The sequence below is a fragment of the Sinohyriopsis cumingii genome, chromosome 4 (genome assembly GCF_028554795.1).
Source record: "Sinohyriopsis cumingii isolate HCF-2022 chromosome 4, ASM2855479v2, whole genome shotgun sequence".
Lineage (NCBI taxonomy): Eukaryota > Metazoa > Mollusca > Bivalvia > Unionida > Unionidae > Sinohyriopsis > Sinohyriopsis cumingii.
The window spans coordinates 136,061,393-136,086,811 of NC_142964.1; the positions used below are offsets into that span (position 1 = coordinate 136,061,393).

The 25,419-nt window shown below is 36.1% G+C and overlaps 1 protein-coding gene across 5 annotated transcripts; it reads left to right on the forward strand.

Annotated features, from left to right (window-relative positions):
* The first annotated feature begins 1,242 nt into the window (after positions 1 to 1,242).
* On the forward strand, positions 1,243 to 25,037 carry LOC149802145 (uncharacterized). Of its 5 annotated transcripts, none has more exons than XR_016420792.1 (5): positions 1,243 to 1,480; positions 9,954 to 10,031; positions 15,399 to 15,506; positions 18,773 to 18,845; positions 21,054 to 21,191. XR_016420792.1 is itself a non-coding variant. In XM_089956545.1 (5 exons), the coding sequence occupies exons 2-5, from the start codon at positions 7,112 to 7,114 to the stop codon at positions 21,255 to 21,257; spliced, it is 438 nt and encodes a 145-aa protein (XP_089812671.1). In that variant the 5' UTR covers positions 1,243 to 1,480; positions 7,006 to 7,111; the 3' UTR covers positions 21,258 to 25,037. The 5 variants fall into 5 exon arrangements, 4 of the variants coding, with proteins under 4 accessions (XP_089812671.1, XP_089812672.1, XP_089812670.1 ...); XM_089956545.1 differs by lacking the exon at positions 18,773 to 18,845 and adding an exon at positions 7,006 to 7,154 and having other exon boundaries at positions 15,399 to 15,511; positions 21,054 to 25,037; XM_089956546.1 differs by having other exon boundaries at positions 15,399 to 15,511; positions 21,054 to 21,238.
* Positions 25,038 to 25,419: the final 382 nt, after the last annotated feature.

Genomic DNA, 25,419 nt, shown 5'->3' on the forward strand with positions numbered 1-25,419 from the left:
ACTGCTCTCTTCGGATTGGATGCGAGCTGACTGAATTTTGTAACGCGTGTTCGGATTGGTTAATGAATTCAATCCGTTTCAATCCTTCCTGTACCTATAAATAAGCGCAGTTCACTGCATTGATTCACTTGTTCTCGTCGCTTCAAGATGTGGAACGATGTGCAATCTTCTACGCTTGTGTCTTCCATGATGTTCCCAACGGACATGCTCATGTATGTCCGATCCAAGTGGACCGTTGTCCACAGGACAAACACCAGCCTGTGGATACGTAGGATCTACGTTGAAAGACAAGGATGCCTGAAAAGAATGCTGATTTACGGACCAACAGTGAGACGTAGCCTAAGGACAAGAAGAAGACCAATGCGGTGCCATTTATGTTAATGAATACATTAACATAAACCCAAAGGCCCTTTTCAGGGCCGGCCATATTTCTCGAAAAGAGATAGCCTTTCCATTGCCTACCCCTTTTTTAAAAAATTTTTTAAAAAAAAAAATCCCATATTCAATTCCCCTTTGTCCCTAAACAACCCCCAAACTCTATTCCCATGTTAAATTCCCCTTGTACGTATATCGGCCCACAATTTTTCCCATGTTAATTCCCCTTGTACGTATATTAACCCACGATTTTTCGCCATGTTAAATTTCCATTGTACGTATATTCACCCAGGGGTCTCCGTAATGCTAATTTCCATTGTACGTATAGTGCCCCACTTAACTACTCCCATGGCGTTCGGAAAACGGCGTCTGTGACGCTTTAGGTTTAGAGAATATATTACATACATGACTTGAAAAGCAACTCTGCAAATACTTTATAAATAAACTAAATCTTAAAGGTCCAAGTCATGTTGTTTGAATAATCAAGAACTGAACGCAGCCATAAAGAATGTAATAATAAAACTTCTTCACTGTTACTGTAATAAAATGCAATGAGATTTAATTATCTGTTTCACCCTTTTGTCATTATATCAGCATCGTTTATATACAACATTCTGAAACTATCACATTTATGGTCTACTTTAATGCATGCATTAAAGGTACAGCCTTCCCAAAACGTGTTACAGGACGAATAATCCATGCCTTTTCGACAAAATTCGCAGATATAATGATGACTTCCTGAACCAAATGAAATATAAGAATCACAGACTAAAAGTTCTAGTTAACAATACTTTTGTCGTGTACTGGTGCTTCAAAGACAGCGAAGACATTACAACAACAATAACAACAACTACAACGTGGCACGTGATTTCCGAGGCAGTCAACGATAAAGGATAACGATTGACTGGTTCTCTTTTGAAATATTATACCAACTGTGTATGTAAAACATTTTATCTAACGCTTGCTCACTTCTGCTGACAGTTAGTGCATATCTACTTATTTGCTGAACAAGACGGTTTAGTATCACAAAAAGCCTCAATGTCTGAACGTAGGACAGTTCTTATAGCCATGGACAGCAGTGAGCATTCCGAGTACGCATATCAATGTAAGTTTGACTCGTGTGATCATAGGGACTGATAATTTGATTTTCGTGCCCAGGCTGGAATTTTCTTTCGAACCATTTTTTTTTTTTTATTTTTTTTTTTTTGTAAACTAAAGATTATAGTGAATATAATTCTTTTTTAAAAATAAATAATAAATAGGCGATACAGTTTTTGATCAAGTTATTTGGAGGCTGGATATTTTTTTTAAAATCCCAGCGGCCCCCTCCTCCCCCCCCCCCCCCCCCCCCCCCGCAGTTGAATGTTCGGTCTCTCATAAGTTACAGTTTGGAACAGTTTTGATTCCAATACTGTAATCACTACTTCAGCCTACGTGTCCGAGGTCTAGCTTAAACTGAGAATCAAGCACCTATTCTCTGCCACTTCTATTAGTCTTTTTTCTGGAATTATCAGACTACTACTACTACTAATAATAATAATAATAATAATGATACTTATTATTATTAGTAGTAGTATTATTTTTATTTTTATTTAGGTAGGATCAGCATATAACAAAAATAGCAATACAGAAATCTGCAGAAGTCATATTTGGGACACAACACACACATAAAAGTAAACTAATACAGACTTGCATAAAACACCAGTAAGAGTAAACCAGTATATTAAATACTACAACACCTACACCAGCACTATGACAACATAGCACAACACTTATACATTTATCAAGATGAGAAAACACTATGCCATCTTTTCAGGTTTATTGAATCAATATTTAGTAACCCTTAATAATGAGATAGGAAAAATAAGCACAAGAAAATATGAATATCTACCAAGGATAAACTGATGACTCGTGACAGTTCATAAAAACATTTCCAGTGATGTTCCCTGTGATCAAGAGTTTTGAGGTACTGAATGTGTCTATGGTCTTAAACCAAATAAAAGAAAAGAGCAGAAACCAGCGAGTTTTGTAAAATTCAATAAATAATTTATTTCCCTAGAACACAAAGTGAAAATTGAAAAAAAACATGCAGTATTGTGGATTAAATCCCAAATAGGCCTAAAAGTTTTATCACAAGTCCAAACGTATAAAGTTCCAACTGAATTCCTGTGGTATTCCAAGTAGGTTCCAATACTGAATGTGTTGATGTGCCTGTAGTCTCAAATGTAGTAGTGTGCCAATGGCCTGGAGTGTGATGATGTGTTAAGTCTCTTGATCTACCATAGTAATATAATCCAAAATGTTCTTTTCTGAATTCAACTATAATTTCAGATTAATATTTTTGTCCAAAAATGTTATTGATGAGAACATTATATTTCCAGTGAATAATAATTAGAAAAAATAATTCCCCCAAAATGAAAATCATGAACACAACAATAAGACTGATTCTGGTAAAGATGTTAATGTAAGAAGGAGTAATTTCTCAATTAAACATTATATAAAAAGCTAAGACACAAAAATAGAACCAGGATGTGGGTCAAAAGGTCATGTCTAGAAAATTCCAAGTTGTCATCAAGGCAAGGTCTGTTACTAAAATTATAGCAAAGAGTATAGGAAACATCAGATAATGCAGGGTATCTCCATGGGTAATACCAAGATAAACATGTCCACCTCCATTGACAATGATCCTAATATCCAACCCACACACCCAGAAAAACATCCATGTATCATATTGTCCACAAATGAATGTCCCTAGGCAGGCGCACAATGAACCTGACTCCTGACAAGGTTAAGTAAAAAAATACAAATGTATATTGCATATAACCATTAAGAAAAATCAACAAACAATACAAACCAAATATACATACTGTACATTCTACAAATTAAAAATTCTATATTGGACTAAACTAAGAAATTAATTTTAAGTAAAAATATTGAACTCTGTTCTCTTGACCTACTTTGCTTTAAAATGTAAGATGTAACATTTGATTTAAAATGACCCACCATATTTACTTGTGTACAAGTCAGGTCCAACTGCAAACAACACAGACCCTGATCTGCCATCGCATAATGTTTTTATGTTATTTGTTCTACTGTTTACAGCTAGCAGACTGCATAGACCCATACCTACCTGCACATAATACAATGGCAGGTCTGGGTCTTTGCGTTTGGATCTGACATGTGAGTATATATGGTATATGTTCTAGTTAAAATTGGATTTTGGATTTTAATCTTTTATGGTACTATGAAAAAAGTTGTTGAAGCTACAGAACAACCACTTGATGTAACAAAACCACTTGATGTAACAAAACCATTTGATGTAACAAAACCATTTGATGTAACAAAACCACTTGATGTAACAAAACCGTTTGATGTAACAAAACCACTTGATGTAACAAAACCACTTGATGTAACAAAACCATTTGATGTAACAAAACCACTTGATGTAACAAAACCATTTGATGTAACAAAACCATTTGATGTAACAAAACCACTTGATGTAACAAAACCATTTGATGTAACAAAACCACTTGATGTAACAAAACCACTTGATGTAACAAAATTGCATTATCTACTCTCCTAGTAATAATATTATCATGACTAAATCTTAATTGATTACTTTGTCCTTTGCTATCAGGGTATTTTCATGCCATTCAATAAAGATAAAATATTGACATGAGAAGATATAAAATATACAGTATATGGCATTGCACTGTAACCACTCCAAACAAAATCCACATAAAAAGTGATTTTGCCACTGGGTTACATATTACACAAGTGTTGGACAAATTAGTTTTTGGCATCACATTAATTTGTTAAAAATACATCTAATGAAATTCATCTTCACCGTTAATTTGCATCATGATTGTTCCACTGTTGTTTTACTTCACAAGACTGCCATGACTGCCATTATCTTTGCTGTTTTGCTTGCTGGGACTCTTTGCCATATGGTTTGTTAGGACTTTTTGGAATGCAGTTACATGCAGTTCAGAATTTCATAAGATCATGCTGTTTTGTGCAAGACATTGATTTTTACTGGACCAGTGAAGCATGTTAATTAATGGAAAGCCCATTTTATATAACATTCTGAGAGCAAAATAAAGCTGCTATATCTTTTCAGTTGAATTTTTGTAATGGATGGTTTAATTATTTTTTTACATGCCTGTTTTAATGGATGGTTTAATTATTATTTTACATGCCTGTATTAATGGACGGTTTAATTATTATGTTACATGCCTGTTTTATTGGATGGTTAATTATTATTTTACATGCCTGTTTTAATGGATGGTTTAATTATATTTTTACATGGCTGTTTTAATGGATGGTTTAATTATATTTTTACATGCCTGTATTAATGGACGGTTTAATTATTATGTTACATGCCTGTTTTAGTGGATGGTTTAATTATTATTTTACATGCCTGTTTTAATGGACGGTTTAATTATTATTTTACATGCCTCTATTAATAGATAGTGTAATTATTTTACATGCTTTAATTAATGGATGGTTTAATTTATTTTTAAGGGGTAGTGGCATGAGTCAGCCTCATATTTAGGGCCCAGAACTCCTCCCCACACCCACCTATATTTAAAAAAAAGGGGAATTTTATGAAAATATGAGATTTAATGAAGAAATAAAGGTAGGGCTTGAAAATATGATGCATGAATTTCTTGAATTCTGTTTGGCAAATATTTTTATTTAGATATTAGTGCAAATCAAGCAATTGCTTGCCATAATTAGAACCACACTGTTAGGCACCACACCAAATTTAGCCATATACGGTACCTTTTACACTTTCTTAAATAGTGCTAATTATATTCCTCACATGATTGTCTCATATCATCATATGTTGGGATTATTTTTGTCTTCTGTTAACTTTAAAAAGAAAAGCTGGAATAGATTAGGTAGAAAATTTGCATAACACTTTCTAAATATATACCATTTCTTAGACTTAAAAACATTCAACAGATACAATTTAATTTACATCATAATCCCTTCTTTATTGTGAGACTCAGTTTCCATATTAAGGCACCATCTCTACATTTGACTGGTCCAATTTATGGCCTGTAAACCAGTCTAATACTTGACCTCAGCTAATGGTACAGGTTTGGAGAAGTGCAAGGATGGGAACAAATACAGAAAATTTAGTAGTGTAATAAATACTAATATGACTAAGGTCTTAATAATATAAACAATAGTCAGAAGAAAATAAAGGTTAAGGTTATTTACATTGTATCTGTGAATCTGAGGCCAGGCATTGTGACAAGAAATGGCTTAGAGAATTCAACGTTGTGATTTTTATGGCTGGGCTAAGGTTGATGTAGATTATGACTTTTGACAGTTCTGTCAATCAGGCAGATGATGACTGTTGATAGTTCTACAGATCAGATCAGAATATTCTGTTGAAAATAACTTTATTCTTTTCATATCTACTCTTAAATTTGCGTTAACTTTTACTCTCCTTTTGTCATCTTCTGCCCATTAATTATCCACTTAATTGATTTCCGCTCTGGTGTCTAAAATGGCTGAATTATTAGGGCCTCCAATTTGGATGGCCCAGTCCCTGGCATCACAGACTAAATTCAAAATGTTGACTCAAATTTTCTAAAAGGTTTTGACCAATGGCTGCTAAAGTTTGGTTGGTACTTGGATAATGACTTTGCTGAAATTCTGTTGTTGTTGTGGGTTTAATGCCATTTTTAGCACATGATAGGCTACGTGATGCCCAGCATAGCTATTAGATGAAGAAGTTAGGAAAACCCTGGGAAGAAGCACCATCCCATGGGAAACTACTGGCAAGCTTTATCACATAACTGCATTGTCCAATCCTGAAACTTGAATCCGTGCAGACAGAGGTGAGATGGCAGTGATCTAGACTAATTGGTCACCTTGGCCAGTGCTGAAGAAATTTTATGTTTAAAGTTCACTTATTGAGTGGACTGCTCCAGTGGCCTAGTGGTTAGAGCATCCACCTTGGATGAGAGAGGGCGTGGGTTCGATCCCCGGCCAAGTCAAAGACTTACAAAAATGGTACTTACAGCTGCCTCGCTTGGCACTCAGCATTAAGAGGTTAGTGTTAGGACTGGTCGGCCTGGTGTCAAGATAATGTGACTGGGTGGGACATCATGCTACATGTCTGCGGCATGATGCCCCAGTGCTAGACATCACTATAAACTGCCACACTGCAGACATCATAGCGATATGACTGAAATTTTGTTAAAGCTATGTTAAAAATCCAAATCACACACATGTTTATGTTTGAATCATGAAACTTGATAACACCATCCCGTAGAAACCAATAAGTAAGAATAAATATGTATATTCAGTAGTAAACTTTCCATATTACCACACTCTCAACAGGTTAATGTGTGTGTGCCTGGTGCATGTGCCATTCTTCATCATTGCTTCACATAATTCTGTCATATGATTTCAAATGAGCACAGTAGAAACTATAAACTGTAATTAACACTGACTTCAAGGAGTACCTAGATTATATTGTAACTATAATTACAAATAGGTATAAATAGTTATTTTTCTGGCACTAGAACAAGCAGTTTAATTTATTTTTGTTTTCAGTTTGAGTTAACCCCTTGGTCAGTGTTTAAAATGACACCATGCATGATTTTTCAGTGGCTCAATGGATCAGTGGACTAGGCATGCCATTAGTCATCCCTGCCTCTGGCTTTGTTATTGAGGGAAGGGGAGGGGTCTGCCACTTACAGCTTCCCGTATTGAGATGAAATTGTCAGTCCCTTTCTCCAGGAAGAGAGGAACAACAGGTTAGTCCCTTTCCTCAGCCCCCGGAGACCCGAACAATTAACCCCTTGTCATAAAGTTCCCTTTTCCAGAATACTGTTGCCCTAACTTGAGAGTGAAATCATGACAACCTTCAATTTTTGTTGACATAGACGAGTTTGTAGTAGAACCAGTCATGTTGGGTCTTTCTCCTCTTTTGGGGTCTCCATCTATGTACAAAACCTATGGGTCAGGTGATGAAGAGGTAGTCTAAGAGCAGACTTTTAATAAAACAGTAAATGAGGTTTGTCACCTCCTTTCCCCCAGATCTGTGTTCAAATCTCTTGGGAATTGTTAGACACCAGGATCTTCTCCAATTTGGATGGCCCAGTCCCTGGCATCACAGACTAAATTGGACCTGCTGTTGGTTCCTGATATAGTGATTTTGAAGGAGCTAACTCGGAAATTGTCATAAGGCCAAGAAAGGGTCAGACAACAGACTGGATGGTCTATCCCCTCTTCACTGTTTCAGCCCCTGTTTTCAGCCTTCAGCTTCAGGGTTCATTTGCCTGCTTGAACCCATAGGCCCCCTGCCTTGAACTCAAGAGCATCCCAAGTGGGGATTACGGAATATATAACTGGGTCTATCTTTCTATCAGGTCTCTCAGGGCTTTGGAGCTGAAGGTGCAGACACCATTAGCCTTCCTTGGCAATCTTTATTCATCTGTCTCTCTCATTCTCTTGAAGGATGAATCATTGTTTCCACCTGCATTACAGAGATTGATTGAAGCTGTTGTTATTACTGCAAGAAATATGCACTTTGTGTTAATTGTGCTTTCTGCAGAGCTTATTTACCTCCAAAGAGATACTGCCTTGGAGACATTAAAAGCTTGGACCCCTATTAATGGAGATACCTTAAACCGATTCCTAATCCCTAATGGTCTCATAAGGGTTGATTGATCAGCAATCCCGGTCGAAGGCCATGGTACTGGGTTCATCTAATAGGGCCAATTTTCTCAGCTTTCCAGTTCTAGACTGAATCTTTTCTCAGGGCTTGGTCTGGCCTCATGAACAATGCAATGGTCATTTCCACAATAAACCAGTTTCACTTTCTGAACCCTCCACCTGTTTTAAAATCCCCCAGTTGGTTCTACCAGTCCTAATTTGTATCTCATCTGGAAGAGGTGTACACCATTCAGTGTAAGGGTATATTAGACTGGGTGATTGAATGTAAACTAAGCTTTAAGACAATTAACGTATCGACTGTATATGTTTTTTACATTAATTATCTTGTGTAATGTATTTTTATAGGTATGTTTTGAAGAAATAAAATACATTTCATGATCTCAAATACTAACCCACTGGGCTATGTGACTTCGATATATTATAGCCTAGATGCAGCATTCTGGTACCTCATTGGGCTATGGGACTTCCAGTATATTGTAGGCGTGTGTATTTTAGTAGCCCACTGAACTATGGGACTTCAGTATATGATAGCCCTGAGCCACATTCTGATGGCCCACTGGGTTTTGGGATTTTAGTATATTGTAGCCCAAATGAACATTTTGGTTGCCCTTGGGCTACACCCATAATTTGTGTTTGACCCTCTGCATGCAGTACATGTAGTCATAACATGATGACAACATTTCTGCTTTTTTTACTGAAATCATACATGGCCAAATCCAGGCTTAAACTGCAGGCCAGAGGTGGTTAGCTTGGAATGATAACAATGTTTCTGTGGTGCAAGCATTCATGGCCTAATCCAGGCTCAAAGTGCAGGCCAGAGGTGGTTAGCTTGGAATGCTTACGATGTTTCTGTGGTGCAAGCATTCATGGCCAAATTCAGGTCTAAAGTGCAGGCCAATTTGGCAAGCTCAGAAAATGGCATCTCTGGGTTGAAGCTCACATGAAAGTGAAGTTTTTGCCCAAGCTTTTTTAAAATAGTTACAAGACCCATACAACAAGAACAGATTTGGTTAACAACCTATCACAGACCCTCTGCAGTGTGGCAGGTAAAACTTTGCAATATATCATAGAAAGAAAACATGTGCACCTAATATGATCCAGCATACATCTTTGGCAAAACAAATTCAAAAGAAGGATGAATTCTAATATAAAAGACAACCTTTGCAGGATTTATTTTTCATTTAGCCAAGTGGGCTAAAGGTCTGGTTACATACTTTAAAATCTCTGTGGTAGGAACTGGCCTTAATGAACAATGTATCTTTATAATATACAGGTAAGTGTGCACCAAGTGGGACTTCTGGCAACATAATGCCGTTATATACAGATAAATGTGCACCAAGTGGGATTTCTGGCAACATAATGCCGTTATATACAGATAAATGTGCACCATGAGGGACTTGTTGTTTTATCCAAGTAAACATGCACCAGGAGAGATTTATTGTACGGGACCTTTATATACAGGTAAATGGGCACCAAGAAGCACATTTTGTACATACCTTTATACAGGTAAATGAGCACCAAGAGAGATTTACATGACCTTGATATGCGGGTAAAAATGTAAGAGGGACTTATTGTAACTGACATTTATATTCAAGTAAATGTGCAGTAAGAGGGACTTGTACCTGACCTTTATATACAGGTAAATATGCACTAAGATGGACTTCTTGTAACATTCCTTTTATGTGCACTAGGAGGTTCTGTTGTTGCAGATACATGTGCACTATGAGGAACTTATTGCACCTGATTTTTTACATGTCTATAGGTATATGCACTGTTACTGTACCTCACCTTTATATACAAATTTGTTTGCTATACAGGTAACTGCCATAACAGATCTGATTTTACTAACTTTACATAATATATTTGTCTTTTTTCAGGGTATCTAAAGAACATTCACAGGGCAGATGACTTTGGTATAATGTTCCACAGCTCAGATTTCGATTTCATGTATCCAGGTGGGTTTCTCTCTTCAGATGTCTTCTTTGAATACATTACTCAATCATAATACTTCAGGAGAAAACCACTACCTCGCAAATCCAGCCCTCCTACATAGTGCTTTTAGCTAAAGGGGGCTAAAAGTTGTCTGCCAACCCATGTTTTTGTCAGGCAGATTGATCTCCCCTTACCTATAAGACTTGGCGGCATCATGTAAGGATATTTCAGTTATTGCTTCCACTCATGCAACACAACATGCTTTACACAAGAGACCTTGCCACTCAATTTCATCTTGGAAGCATACTTGTTTCATTTGGAAGAGTCCTTTCACTTCAAGGGAAGTATACTCCATCTCTATTTCCATCTTGTCTCTTTTACTTTCACTGACATTTGTTCATATTTGTCATATGTGTGTGTGTATGTATATATATATATATATATATATATATATATATATATATATATTTTTATATATACACATTTTAGAGCTCTTTGTCACTTGCACGGGTGGCCATTATATCCACACTGGATAGGTCTGGGCTGCTTTAATTATATGTGCAAGTTTCTTTTTAGAACCCTGTTTTGTCTGTATAAATCCTGTTTCTGGTACATACAGATGGGCGTTGTTTGCACAGTATTTTTAGCACTTTGGCACCATGCTTCCATGAGCTTGTGTACTTTGCTTGTACATGTATATGCCATCTCTGAGCCTTCTTACAGGTAGTATCATCCATATATCATTCATATATATATATATATATATATATATATATATATATATATATATATATATATATATATATATATATATATATATATATATATATATATAACCTTTGTTGCTGTGTCTGCTATTTTGAACTTAGTCTTAGTGTCTGGACATCACGATTCAATGATTATACCTGTCCACTACATCCTTGACTTCCCCATCGGGTAGTATTGGCTAAAAAAAATTCTGCTATCACATATTTTTCTAGGTAACCTTCTTTTGGTCAGCTTTATGCCATATTGATAACAAAACAAGACAGGTGCATATTGTGGTATATTTATTAGTATTATACTCTTTATATGGTTTGTTGACATTAGACTGCCTGTTATCACTTACTGGGATAGCATTATGCTTTAGCTCGCACCGATAGTACCTACAAGATGGCAGGGCAAGGCCCCTCATGTTTATATTTTCTGCTCAGATTTGAACTATGAGTAAAGAACAGAAATGGACTTCAAAAGATGATGATGTCATCAGACTGCAAGCTGACCTTCATCCTTACAGGAATATTGGTGGAAAAGGGGGAAAACTCGACCTCTTGCCCTTCAGCCATGAAGCACCAGAAATCAGCAAGATCAGAAACTGCCCCCGGCACCCGTCACCTCCTCCAGATCCAATGTTACTGGCAATTCCTTTTGCACATGACTCTGTTTCTCTTGTGGAACTGACCGCTCTGGTGGCCTAGTGGTTAGAGCGTCTGCCTCGGATGTGGGAGGTCGTGGGTTCGATACCCGGCAAAGTCATACCAAGGACTTATAAAAATGGTACTAACAGCTGCTTCGCTTGGCACTCAGAATTAAGAGGTTAGTGTTAGGACTGGTCGGCCTGGTGTCAGGATAATGTGGCTGGGTGGGACATCATGCCACATGTCTGCGGCATGATGCCCCAGTGCTAGACATCACTATAAACTGCCACACTGCATACATTGTAGCAGTATGATTGAAAAATTGTTAAAGCTACGTTAAAAATCAAAATGAAACACACACTCTTGCAGAACAACGAGGGAAATATCTTAACAAAGAGCCATCACTTCGCTCTCAATCTACAGATAAACAGACAGGTTATGTTAATCAAGCATCCCGTAATCTGTCCCAACATCATGAGCCAGATGATACTCCTCCCACACCTAGGCTGTGTTCAAGTGATCAGGAGCAGCAACAACATCCTCTTTTTAGGGCTCAATCACATTACAGCCCTGATCCTCGTACATCAAAATAGATAAATGTCAACTTACCCAGGGACCACTCCAACACACATTCCTCCTCAGTTCTTCCTTCCAGCATGATGCATTGTTTAGCTCCTCAGACTTCCACTGACATTGCTACACCAGTCTCCTGACACCCAGCCATGGGAAGAGCCTCCCTTCTCAGTGACCTTTTAGCTAAAAGTAGTATATGGGAGGACTGGATTTGCAAGGTGGTGGTAGTTCTAAGGTGTTATGACTGGGTAAGTATTTTTGAAGAAACATATTTTACTACGAAAAATTGGTTCATGCAGAACATTCCAGCATAAACAAGCAACATTGTCTTTATGGAATAATTCTCCATTTGTACATTTTGAAGAGAAACTCTTGCTGTGGTGTGACTGTTATTGTTGGTGATCGTATATTTGTAAATGCACAAATGAGCTGACTGTAAGTGTGCAGATTGCCATAACATCTTAGCATTTTCTTCTCTCTCTCTCTCTCTCTCTCTCTCTCTCTCTCTCACACACACATACACACACACACACTGTTCAAACTGAGCTGTACAAGTCAAAGTGTTACCATGCACCAACTGAGAATAGAATATTTAACAAAAGAGTCCACAGATCATGAGTGATGTGTCTCTGTTACAAATAACTTAAGTCTGCATATATGTAATTTGACTATTGCTGCTGAAAAAACACTACATGGGAATGTCTGTTTTATTGTGTGACAGAAAATAAGCCAGAATGGTACAGAGGTGGTCCCTGTAGAGGGATGCAACACTGAGTGCAATTGATTTATTTTAGCTAGTTCTAACACCTGACTGCAAGGTATGTGGGTATCATCATTTGTAAAGGTAGGCAGTGTGTTCCTTCAGTCAAGCAAATGCTTTGGTCAAACGACAGTAAACTCTGTGCTTTACTTTTCACATGTATCTTAAAGTTGAGTAAAATCATACAAAATACGGTTGAATTAGGACATGTAAATAAAACTTGAGTTAAATAAAACTCAAGTCGAACGAAATCATGGTGTGTTTTTAAAAAAATGAAATTTGTTGTAATTACTTCTTTTGTGAGTTGCTGCTAAGCTAAATCATTAGTCAGAATTAAACTGTAATATACATATCCATGTTGTGTCATCATGATATACAAGCTGTAATATACATATCCATGTTGTATCATCATGATATACAAGCTGTAACATACATATCCATGTTGTGTCATCATGATATACAAGCTGTAATATACATATCCATGTTGTATCATCATGATATACAAGCTGTAATATACATATCCCTGTTGTATCATCATGATATACAAGCTGTAATATACATTTCCACGTTGTGTCGTCATGATATACAAGCTGTAATATACATATCCATGTTGTATCATCATGATATACAAGCTGTAATATACATATTCCTGTTGTATCATCATGATATACAAGCTGTAATATACATATCCACGTTGTGTCATCATGATATACAAGCTGTAATATACATATCCATGTGGGGCCCCGAGTGGCCGAGTGGTCTAAAGCACTCTTTGTTACGGATCACTGCCATCTCACCTCTGTCTGCGGCGGTTCGAGTCTAAGATTCAGCCAATGTGGGCATGTGAGAAAGCTTGCCAGTAGCTTCTCGTGGGTCAGTGGTTTTTTCCGGGGTTTTCCGGGTTCTTCCTTCACCATTAATACTGGCTGCCATGTATAGCCTATCGTGTGCTGAAAAATAGCGTTAAACCCCACAACAACAACAACAACAACAACATATCCATGTTGTGTCATCATGATATACAAGCTGTACTATATATATATCCACGTTGTATCATCATGATATACAAGCTGTAATATATATATATATATATATATATATATATATATATATATATATATATATATATATATATATATATATATATATCCATGTTGTATCATCATGATATACAAGCTGTAATATACATATCCACGTTGTGTCATCATGATATACAAGCTGTAACATACATATCCACGTTGTGTCATCATGATATACAAGCTGTAATATACATATCCACATTGTGTCATCATGATATACAAGCCATAATATACATATCCACGTTGAGTCATCATGATATACAAGCCGTAATATACATATCCATGTTGTATCATCATGATATACAAGCCGTAATATACATATCCACATTGTGTCATCATGATATACAAGCCGTAATATACATATCCACATTGTGTCATCATGATATACAAGCTGTAATATACATATCCACATTGTGTCATCATGATATACAAGCTGTAATATACATATCCACGTTGTGTCATCATGATATACAAGCTGTAATATACATATCCACATTGTGTCATCATGATATACAAGCTGTAATATGCATATCTACATTGTGTCATCATGATATACAAGCTGTAATATACATATCCATGTTGTATCATCATCATATACAACAAAGACCCAAGTCATAAATCACCTTTATAATGGTTGTCACCGCAAGGGGTTTTTTGATAAACTCCATCTGTATGTGCATCCATTGTGCCATCTGTTTCAGATTATATTTCCTTGTAAACTGCTGTGTAGATTCACCAGACTTAGTTTATAGGATGCCCACATGATGAAATTTGCAAAAGTGGTATTATTTTAGGACTGCTATTTGAGGATCTCTGGGAGGTGGTCAGAGGTCAAATATATAAAAATTGCAATTACATTAAATATTTTAAACTCATTTTTGCCTTTGTAATGCCTTTGAAACAGATGAGCATATAAAATTACATGTTAGGTTACAATCTTTGTGACATGGTCCAGATTGCAGGGGTGGTTTCTGCATGGTGTGTGTGTGGGGGTAAACATGTTATAAAAGGCATAGACATTGCCATTTTCAGCCCTCATTATTTTAAAATGTCTTGCAGAGCAGTATGCATTGAATAAAGCTACAATGAGAGAGCTCAATGTTAAATTTATTGTTTTTGCTTTATACTGTATATACTCACTTATAAGTCCGGTCCAACTGTGCCAGTAGATCAGGACCTTGTTTGTTCTACTGATTACAATAATAATATGCAAAGATTTATGTCTGCTGGTACATTATGTGATGACAGATCTGGGTCCGTGCAGCATGTAGCTGTAGTCGACTTACAAGTGAGAATTTGTGGTATTTGAAAAATGCATTGTTTATTTTTTTTTTCCATCAGTCAGATCTTTTCAATGCAATTAATTGACTAACTACTGCTTCCACTGTCAGGCATGACCTATAGGATCAATAATGATACATTTGAACTCTTCAGCTTGAAGTGTTTGGTTGGTAATTACAAATATTATGATGAGATTTGAAACCTCTTCATCTTAAAAAAGAAAACATTTGACAGTCACATTTTTATTTTTTTTTAAATGATTTCATTATAATGGATGAATACCTTTTGTTTTTTCCCTAGCAACAAATATTTCATTGGTTAACCCAGCTGTAAGGAAACAAATGGAAGATGAGTTGGAACAGAAAACACAAGAGTTTGTTACCAAACTGGAATCTCTTCTGAGAGACAGTAAGGTCAGCATAATCTCTCTTGATCTGTTATTTCAGCCCAATTTCTTGTCTGAATTTCTTCCAGGGATTAATTGTTTATGTTTGTCACTATATCCTTAAATTCATTATTTACCCAGATATTGAATGCCTTCATTATTTCCCCAGATATTGAATGCCTCCATTATTTCCCCAGATATTGAATGCCTTCATTATTTACCCAGATAATGAATGCCTTCATTATTTAATCAGACATTGAATGCCTTCATTATTTACCCAGATATTGAATGCCTTCATTATTTACCCAGATATTGAATGCCTTAATTATTCACCCAGATATTGAATGCCTTCATTATTTACCCAGATATTGAATGCCTTCATTATTTACCCAGATATTGAATGCCTTCATTATTTAATCAGACATTGAATGCCTTCATTATTTACCCAGATACTGAATGTCTTCATTATTGACCCAGATATTGAATGCCTTCATTGTTTACCCAGATATTGAATGCATTCATTATTTACCAAGATATTGAATGCCTTCATTATTTACCCAGATACTGAATGCCTTCATTATTTATCCAGATATTGAATGCCTTCATTATTTACCCAGATATTGAATGCCTTCATTATTCACCCAGATATTGAATGCCTTCATTATTCACCCAGATATTGAATGCCTTCATTATTCACCCAGATATTGAATGCCTTCATTATTTACCCAGATATTGAATAGCTTCATTATTTACCCAAGTATACATGTAGCATACCATCATTATTTACAATGAGTATAACATGTGGATTTGTGGAGTAATACCACTGTACTGGTTTACTGTGGTATTTTTGTGCCTGATATGTACCACAGCACTTTTTCACTGTACTTTTCCATCATTAAAGAAATATAAAGAAATTCTTGAGTAATCGTGTCACAGATTTAATGATATTTGAAGCATGTTTTAATTCTTCTAGATACAGCAATTCCAGAATTGTTGATGTTTTTGCAAATCAGCTGTATTTGTGACAGATTAGTTTAGAATGTTGCAAACATAATTATATGTATGAACCTTTGTTTGACAATGTGTCACACATGCCAGCAGTGTAGCTGAATGCAAGATATTTGGGCCAAATTCAAACGTTTGAAACAATTTCAGATTTAAAAAATATATTTTTTGGTGGTTATTTACTAGCGTATGTTAAGAACATGTATTCCTTTGTAAGACCAAGGACAGTCATTAAACTTTCAGGAGAGCAGGTGTTTTCTGATTGAAGTCCATGTAATTTCTCTAATCCATACTTTTGGTGCTCTGGTATAATCTCTGCTACTTAAGAATGGAAGGCTGTATTGAAAGCTTTTATTCACATTTTTCTTTTTGAGGAAAATTTAATTTTAAATATTGAAGTAGTTTAACACTTTATTTATATTTGATATGGGGAAATCTTAATACATTATTTGGGCCCTTGAACTGCCTGACCCATCTTGACATATTTTGATTAATTGTCAGACCACTATGTGCTCGCATGTTTTGGACAACACTGATCCATTTAAAACATGTAGAAATAATATTTTTGGTTGGTTTTGATAGCATTCTTAACACTTTGTTGGTTATGTAATGTTGGGGAAATTAAAGCCAAGTGCCTTTCCCAAGGACACAACAAGGCAGCTGGCCCAGGTTGACTTGGGCATGTACTGAGCTTGTGACCCTTGCATTAGGAGTTCATTGCTCTACCAAATGAGTTATTATGGTTCCCTTTTATAAGTAGCATGAGCAGATCTGTCATCACATGATTTTGGGTCAGCATTGTACACACATGGTTTTGGGATGTAAGATTTGGGTCAGCATTATACACATGGTTTTGGAATGTAAGATCTGGGTCAGCATTGTACACATGGTTTTGGAATGTAAGATCTGGGTCAGCATTGTACACATGGTTTTGGTTTGTAAGATCTGGGTCAGCATTGTACACATGGTTTTGGAATGTAAGATCTGGGTCAGCATTGTACACACATGGTTTTGGAATGTAAGATCTGGGTCAGCATTGTACACATGGTTTTGGTTTGTAAGATCTGGGTCAGCATTGTACACATGGTTTTGGAATGTAAGATCTGGGTCAGCATTGTACACACATGGTTTTGGAATGTAAGATCTGGGTCAGCATTGTACACATGGTTTTGGAATGTAAGATCTGGGTCAGCACTGTACACATGGTTTTGGTTTGTAAGATCTGGGTCAGCATTGTACACATGGTTTTGGAATGTAAGATCTGGGTCAGCATTGTACACACATGGTTTTGGAATGTAAGATCTGGGTCAGCATTGTACACATATGGTTTTGGAATGTAAGATCTGGGTCAGCATTGTACACATGGTTTTGGAATGTAAGATTTGGGTCAGCATTGTACACACATGGTTTTGGGATGTAAGATCTGGGTCATTATTGTACACACATGGTTTTGGAATGTGAGATTTGGGTCAGCATTGTACACACATGGTTTTGGGATGTACAATCTGGGTCAGCATTGTACACACATGGTTTTGCAATGTAAGATCTGGGTCAGCATTGTACACACGTGGTTTTGGGATGTACGATCTGGGTCAGCATTGTGCACACATGGTTTTGGTATGTAAGATTTGGGTCAGCATTGTATACACATGGTTTTGGAATGTAAGATTGGGGTCAGCATTGTACACATGGTTTTGGAATGTAAGATTGGGGTCAGCATTGTACACATGGTTTTGGAATGTAAGATTGGGGTCAGCATTGTACACACATGGTTTTGGGATGTAAGATTGGGGTCAGCATTGTACACACATGGTTTTGGAATGTAATATCTGGGTCAGCATTGTACACACATGGTTGTGCATTTGACATGAAATAATTTAGTTGACATTTACTATATATATTTATTTGCATACACATTGGATCCAACTGCAAGTAACATAGATCCTTATTTACTATTATATAATGTACTAGCATTTCAAGGTCTATATTCTTTGTTGTGCTCTTTAGTCCTTTGTATATATCCAGGTCTGTTGGAACATTATGTACTGTTAAATCGGGGTTTATGCCAATTACAGTTGGATATGCCTATACACGAGTATTATACAGAAAACTTATATGACTGGATGTGGTTTCACGTGTACATGTAAATGTGCAGAATGACTGAGGGTGATACAGTTTGGACAGGAAGAGTGACATTTGGCACCTTTACTATTTTTTGTCTCACCTGCAAAGCACTGACACTATTGAAAGTCATGAAACTTAATGGTTTCTTTCTTCTTTGAAGGTACTCCTCACTGGCAAAAGTAGGTCACAGCAACTTGCACTTCATGCTCCAGTGATTACATTCACCTTTTTCAGTAAGCTCAATTTCCCTGACACTGTTGTATATGCAGTAATTATTCTTGATGTTTGTAATCATCTTGAAGAGTACTGTTCAATAAAGACAAAAATAGGTCATACTGACCTACTTTTTTTGCTTTAGGTATTACATTTTATGTCCATTTCTCAGAAATTGTCATGCACTCAGTCATGAAACTTGATGGGTTTGTTCATCTTGATGCCAACTACTCACCTTTAAGTTGGTAAAAGTAGTTCAAAGTGACCTAATTTTCGTGCTGTAGTAATAACATTTATTTTTGTGGATCCCACTTTAGTGGAAAGCAAGACAAGCAGTCACATTTGTTTATATTTTCTAAATTCCTTGATGGTTTTTCTTCATACTTGGATGAATTGTTATAAAGCTATAGTATTTATCTGCACTTCAGGCAATGATTTTAAAAGCAAAAAGAAACAAGGATATTAAAAGTGCACAACACTTAGCTATTTCATGGACCAATTTATAATTTCTGTGCTGATAGTTGCCAGGGTGTCCCAAACAATGTCATTTTCTTCACATTTCAAATAAAGGGAAAATGTCGATGTAAACAACCAGACTACTCACAGAGTAGAACAGATCATTTTCAGTAAAATCTGTCATCTGCATTTAATATTTGCTATGTCTAGTTTACATATTTCTGAAATTTAACAAAGTACATCGGTGTAACTGTTATATACATGTATTCAAAGGGATGTAACTCCCAAAGTTACAGAAATGTATGAAATTATTCCAAGTTTATCGAAGATGTTGAACTATATCAGATATGTTGTCAGCAAAAATAGACTCAACCACAAAATATGGCGACCTTGTTAGTAAGAAACTCCAATTTGGTTTGACGTGAACAAGATGACAGCATTCAAGAACCCCTGGTGATGATCAGGTTAGAAATTAAAAATATTGATGATCAAGTTTTGTGCATTTTTTTATATCTGTAATGCTTTTAGCTTTAGTAGGGGGTACAAATGACTGGGGGAGGATAGTTGAATACTATTCTGTTTCATGCTCACTGAACATTTTGATCCTGGGGTCATTGTTACACATTTTACAGCAATTCATTGATTGTAGTCTCAACATGCAGGCCATGGTTTTCATGTCTGCATTTAGCTGTTTCTTTGATATTTTTATATATACATTTATGAAAATTTATGGGTATGTTCAGCTTACAGTGTACTACTACTCACCAAGACAAAGTTTGGTCCTATGGATCTACTCATACTGCACATTTGTCAAGTTTCTGTATTCAGATTTGTTTTTCTTAGATTGTATTATGTACAGTTGTGAAACATAATGGGTGTGTTTATCTTAGAGGATGTTTCTCATCCTGTGCAAAAATAGGTCACAATGACCTACTTTTCATGCTCAGTTGATATTATGTTAAGATTTTATTCGCCCACCCAATGCTAGGCATTCATTTTATGATATCTGTATGTTTTTTTGTCTGTTTCCTTTTGAGTTTCCACACAATAACTTCAGCTTTCTACCATCTACCATTTCTACCATCTACCATTTCTAAATTTTGTAAATGGTGAAAGATCAAGATAAGTTTGACTGAAAAACAAAAACCTGTTTTTTGCACAATAAGACCAATACTACATTACAGTCCTGGACCAATCAAGGCACAGTAACTAACCAAAGTAATTTCCTGGAACAAAATGTAAGGATGGATTAGGATAAGTAAGAAACCTTGAGATGTTCAGGTCTTGGCAGCTAATTTTCAGAGTCAGTCATGTTCTCTTAGTATCAACATAGTTGACCATTAAACATGAGTGGGTCATCGTTACTAGCTATGGGTCATCAGTCCATTTTGTCTAATGTCAACCTTAGGCATATGTGACTGGTAAAAATGGTATCTTCTGTGATGCAGCTGAAAGACAACAGTCAAATCAGATTGCTTGTCACATAATGAAGATTGTTGGGAATAATTAGTGCAGCCTCCATGGACAGTGTCACTTATTGGGTGTTGGTTTCTCCTTTCTATATCGTTAATATGCTAGTTTTTCTTGAAATTGAGACACTTGAACATTGTGGAAGTAGGTCACAGTGATCTATTTTTTCATATTATAATGACTTTTCAGGGTTTTTATATTATACCACAGTAAAGCAGGAGAGCCAGTATTACACATGATTCTTGTTAACCATATAAGTGATGACAGCCTGCATTAACCAGTTTTATTCATAATGATTGCAGGTGGAGGGCAAGGTTGTCCGCTTTCATGGCGCTCCAGGACAAGCAATTATTGAAGCCAGCAAAGAATACAATGTGGACATGATTGTAACAGGATGTCGTGGAGCTGGACAGATTCACCGTGCAATAATTGGAACTGTCAGTGATTATGTCCTTCATCACTCAGACGTGCCAGTTATTGTTTGCAAACATTCCAACAAACCATGAGACTTTTTGATTATACCACATTCTGCATGCCCCCCAAGGAGTTTTTGGATGACCTTCCACAATACCTCTTGGCTGACTTGTATGTGCAGACAGTAAAACTCATCTTGATTGACCTCTGCTACGATCTACCAGCTGTCATTTATGACCGCAATCATTATGCATGGATTAATTTCATTATTAAAATGCACTGTTATGAGCAACCACCTGTTGAACAGAGATGCTGCCAGGGTACGCAATTGTGTGAATCTGTCAAAATTTGTTGGATCTAATGCACTTGGAGACCAGTGATGTGTGAGAACTCCTGAAAATTAGTTTAAATTCATGCAGTATACTCTGCGCAGTTTTATTCAGATGTTCACCCTTAAAGTATTTATAAGTATTTATCATAAGTCACACCGGTAGAAATATCTGGCATCTGTCGTGACATATATCTTTTTTCATAACTGTTTACACATGTGTTTTTTGGGGCTTAACATGAATGGTTGTTAGATTAAATTTGATTGGCACATTGTGTCTTGGAATAAGCATTGTGTTATAGTTTGAACCTTACATCAAGGAAGTTTTACAAATGCATGTTTATAACGCAGACTAGCTAAAAAAAACCAAAATGGCTGTTTCCCAGTGTGGTTCATCTTTAGATGATGATTTCATTTGGCAGATACTGGCTGATGTATGTAATGAAGGGAATTTATTTTTAAAGTTAGTAAGTATATCAGATCTGGGAAAGTGTTAACGGAGATACCAGTGAGTGATTTTGAACCCAAGTCCTGTGTACATTCGGGTTGGAGAAAAACGGATGACATGCCAATCAACCACTCATTTTCAGATTAAATGTAGAAAAAGTAAACTAACAAGCCAATTAAAATTCAGACAATTTTAAAGTAGAGTGCGATTTCTTTTCTCGTCACAATTCAGCCCTGTCGGATCTTTGCTAAAAAACCATTCAGCTCTAGCATAAGGGTTAATATAAATTGAATAAGTAAGAATCTAAAAGAGAAATTAAGAAGTACAGATATTTATTTTATCAAAATACCTGTGTCTGAACAAGTGGAATATGGCATCAATGGACTTAAAATATCCTAATACGGCATTATGGAGTTACAGTAAATATGGAATAGTAGTTGGTACATTGCTAATTCAACAAAGTGAAACTTTTATTAGAGCTTATCTTTGTGAAAAATCATATTTCTGAGCAAAAGTATCCAAAATAAAATGCCTTAGTTGCAGAAAATGTTACATAATAACCATAAAGAACCATTTTCAAACTTGTTCCAACTGGCTAGGCCAGCTATGTATATGCCCCATCAGAGAGCAGACTGTGAAAGGGGGTTATCACCACAGAACAACATTCATACTCGGGTAATAACAGATTAAGCTGAGAAACAATCAAACGATTAATTCTTGTACAACTAGAGGCAAAATCTTTTAAAGAGTTTGATTTCCTCTGTTTTCTACTCCCCACTTATTTTTGTGAGAAGGGAGGAACTCCTCCTCTTTAGATAAAATTCTGGCTGCATTAATGCAACCAGCAGCTAAAATTGTTAGGCAGATACAAGCATTTTGAACCTGTTATGCATGACCGCAGCATACCTCTGACCTATAATTTCTTGCTAATCAGGTCTGCATATTGTTCTAAACAAACCAACAAAACAAGCAAACATTGAATCTGGCAAATGGTCTTTTAAACTGAACATATTGTATCGTATAACACACACTGTTAACCAGACTAAAGTACTGCATATGTCTGCCATTTTAGTGCTAAAGTCCCAACGATTAACTATTTTTTCTTCAAAGGGAGCAATCATGGAAATACTAGTTCAGAAGTTTGTACAGTTGTTTTTTTTGTAATCTGTTGTGAAAATTCAGCATAACACTGATAATGTCATAATGAGAGAATGAAAGACCTTTTCACCAAGTATGGTGAGTAACTTCCTTCAGTATTTGAATTTGAGGTTATTGCATGATGCATGGGGTGAGTTAGATCCTTTTGCCAAGCATGGTGTGTACTTTTCTTCAGCATTTGTCTTTGCAGTTATTGTATCATGCATGGGGTGAGTTAGATCTCTCTGCCATGCATAGGTGTACTATTCTTCAATATTTGTTTTTGGGGTTATTGCATAATGCACGGGGTTAGTTCAGGGACATCATTTCAACTTTTTTTGTGGGGGTACTTGATGGAGGGGGGGGGGGCAAAACTTGATTCATGCAAATATCAACGCGCTGGCTCAGGCTGAATAACAGATTAGAGAGATAGTAATAGCAGGGTCGTCATTTCAGTTTTTTGTTTGGGGGGGGGAACTTGACCGGCTTGTTAATTTTCATATGTAGGCTACAGCAATTTTACAGCACATGCAAATTCATGGGGGGGGACAAAGGCACCACTGCCTCCTCCAAATGACATCCCTGGGTGAGTTAGATCTTTTTGCCAAGCATATGTGTACTTTTCTTCAGTTTTTGTCTTTGGGGTTATTGCATAATGCATGGGGTGAGTTAGATCTATATCTGTAAGGTTGCCAGTGTTTCTGGAGGAGTTAATTCTATTGTCATTTTTAAGGTTGCTAGTGTTTCTGGAGGAGTTAATTCTGTTGTCAATTTTAAGGTTCCTTTTGTTTGCTGCCTTACTGATGTTATAATTAAAACCAATTGCACTAAGCTGAAAGTGCCTTTGTTAGAGTGTAGGTAACATCCATTGTTTTCTGAGTTAATTTGGTCTTTTCATCTGAATGGTACATATATAATCCATATTTACCCAAGGCCTGATTGGAAACACTATAGTTCTTAAGCTATCATGGATATTTTTTATTAACTATACAAACATAAACAAAAATAGTCATGCATTTTGTATGACATCTGTACACCTTTGCAAGACATCTGTACACTTTTGTATGATATCTGTACACCTCTGCATGACATCTGTACACCTCTGCATGACATTTTTACACCTTTGTATGCCATCTGTACACCTTTGTATGATATATGAACATCTTTATATGAAATCTGTACACCTTTGTGAAATGTAAATTATTCCTAAATAAATGCATGTAATATTTCATTAAGAAAATATGAATAAAGAACAAAATATATGATTGTACAGTAATTATTGAATTTTGATCTTGATAATTGTACTTCCTGCAGACCTGCCATGAGTTACCACCTGTCCTGTGCAATCACTTTTTACTACCAACAAGTGGTGGCTTCCTTGTCCTAACACCAATTAATTGTGGTTTCCTCACACTATCATGAATTAGTTGTGGTTTCCTCACACTAAATCACTTGTTGTGGCCTCACACTATCATAAATTAATTGTGGTTTTTTCACACTAACATATGGTAGCATCACCCTAAAAATTAACATTAATTGTTTATGGTTGCCTCATACTAACACCAGTTAAATTATGTTCCTCACACTAAAATCATTTTTGGTTGCCTCATTCTAAAACCAAAATTAATTTTGATTGCCTCACAGTAAAAATTAGATATGGTTTCCTCACACAAAAAAATGAATTAATTGTGGCACGCTAACACCAATTAATTGTGCTTGATTCGTACTAAAACCAGTTGTGGCTTCCTCCCATAAGAGAGTAATTGTGGTTTCTTCACACTGAAAACTAATTTATCATGGATTTCTCACACTAAAACCAATTAAATGCGACTTCCGTCACACACAAAAACAATTAACTGCCACTTCCTCACTGAAAACCAATTGTATTAAGGTTTCTTGGTTGTGTTCTACAGTTTTGTACTTTGCAATGACTTTATTTATTAAAGAAAAAGAATTTCACATGTTTTCCATTTAATGCAACAATTTTAAGTTGACTTATGTGTATTACTGTGTATTACCATGTATTACCATGTATTACTGTGTATTACTGTGTATTACCGTGTATTACTGTGTATTACCATGTATTACTGTGTATTACTGCCACAAGACATTGTATCAGCAAGAGCAAGCTAATCATAATTAGCTTATTTCCATATATAACATCAATGTTAATGTACCATTTTGTTGAAAAAAATCATACATGATGATGGAAGAAAAAGAAAAGCAATGCTACATTTGGACCCTGTAGTAAAGATCAAAGATCTAATTACAGAATATATGTTGTCATTGGGTTCTGATTATCTGATAGTCTTTACATGGACAGGATCACTTCTAACAGGAT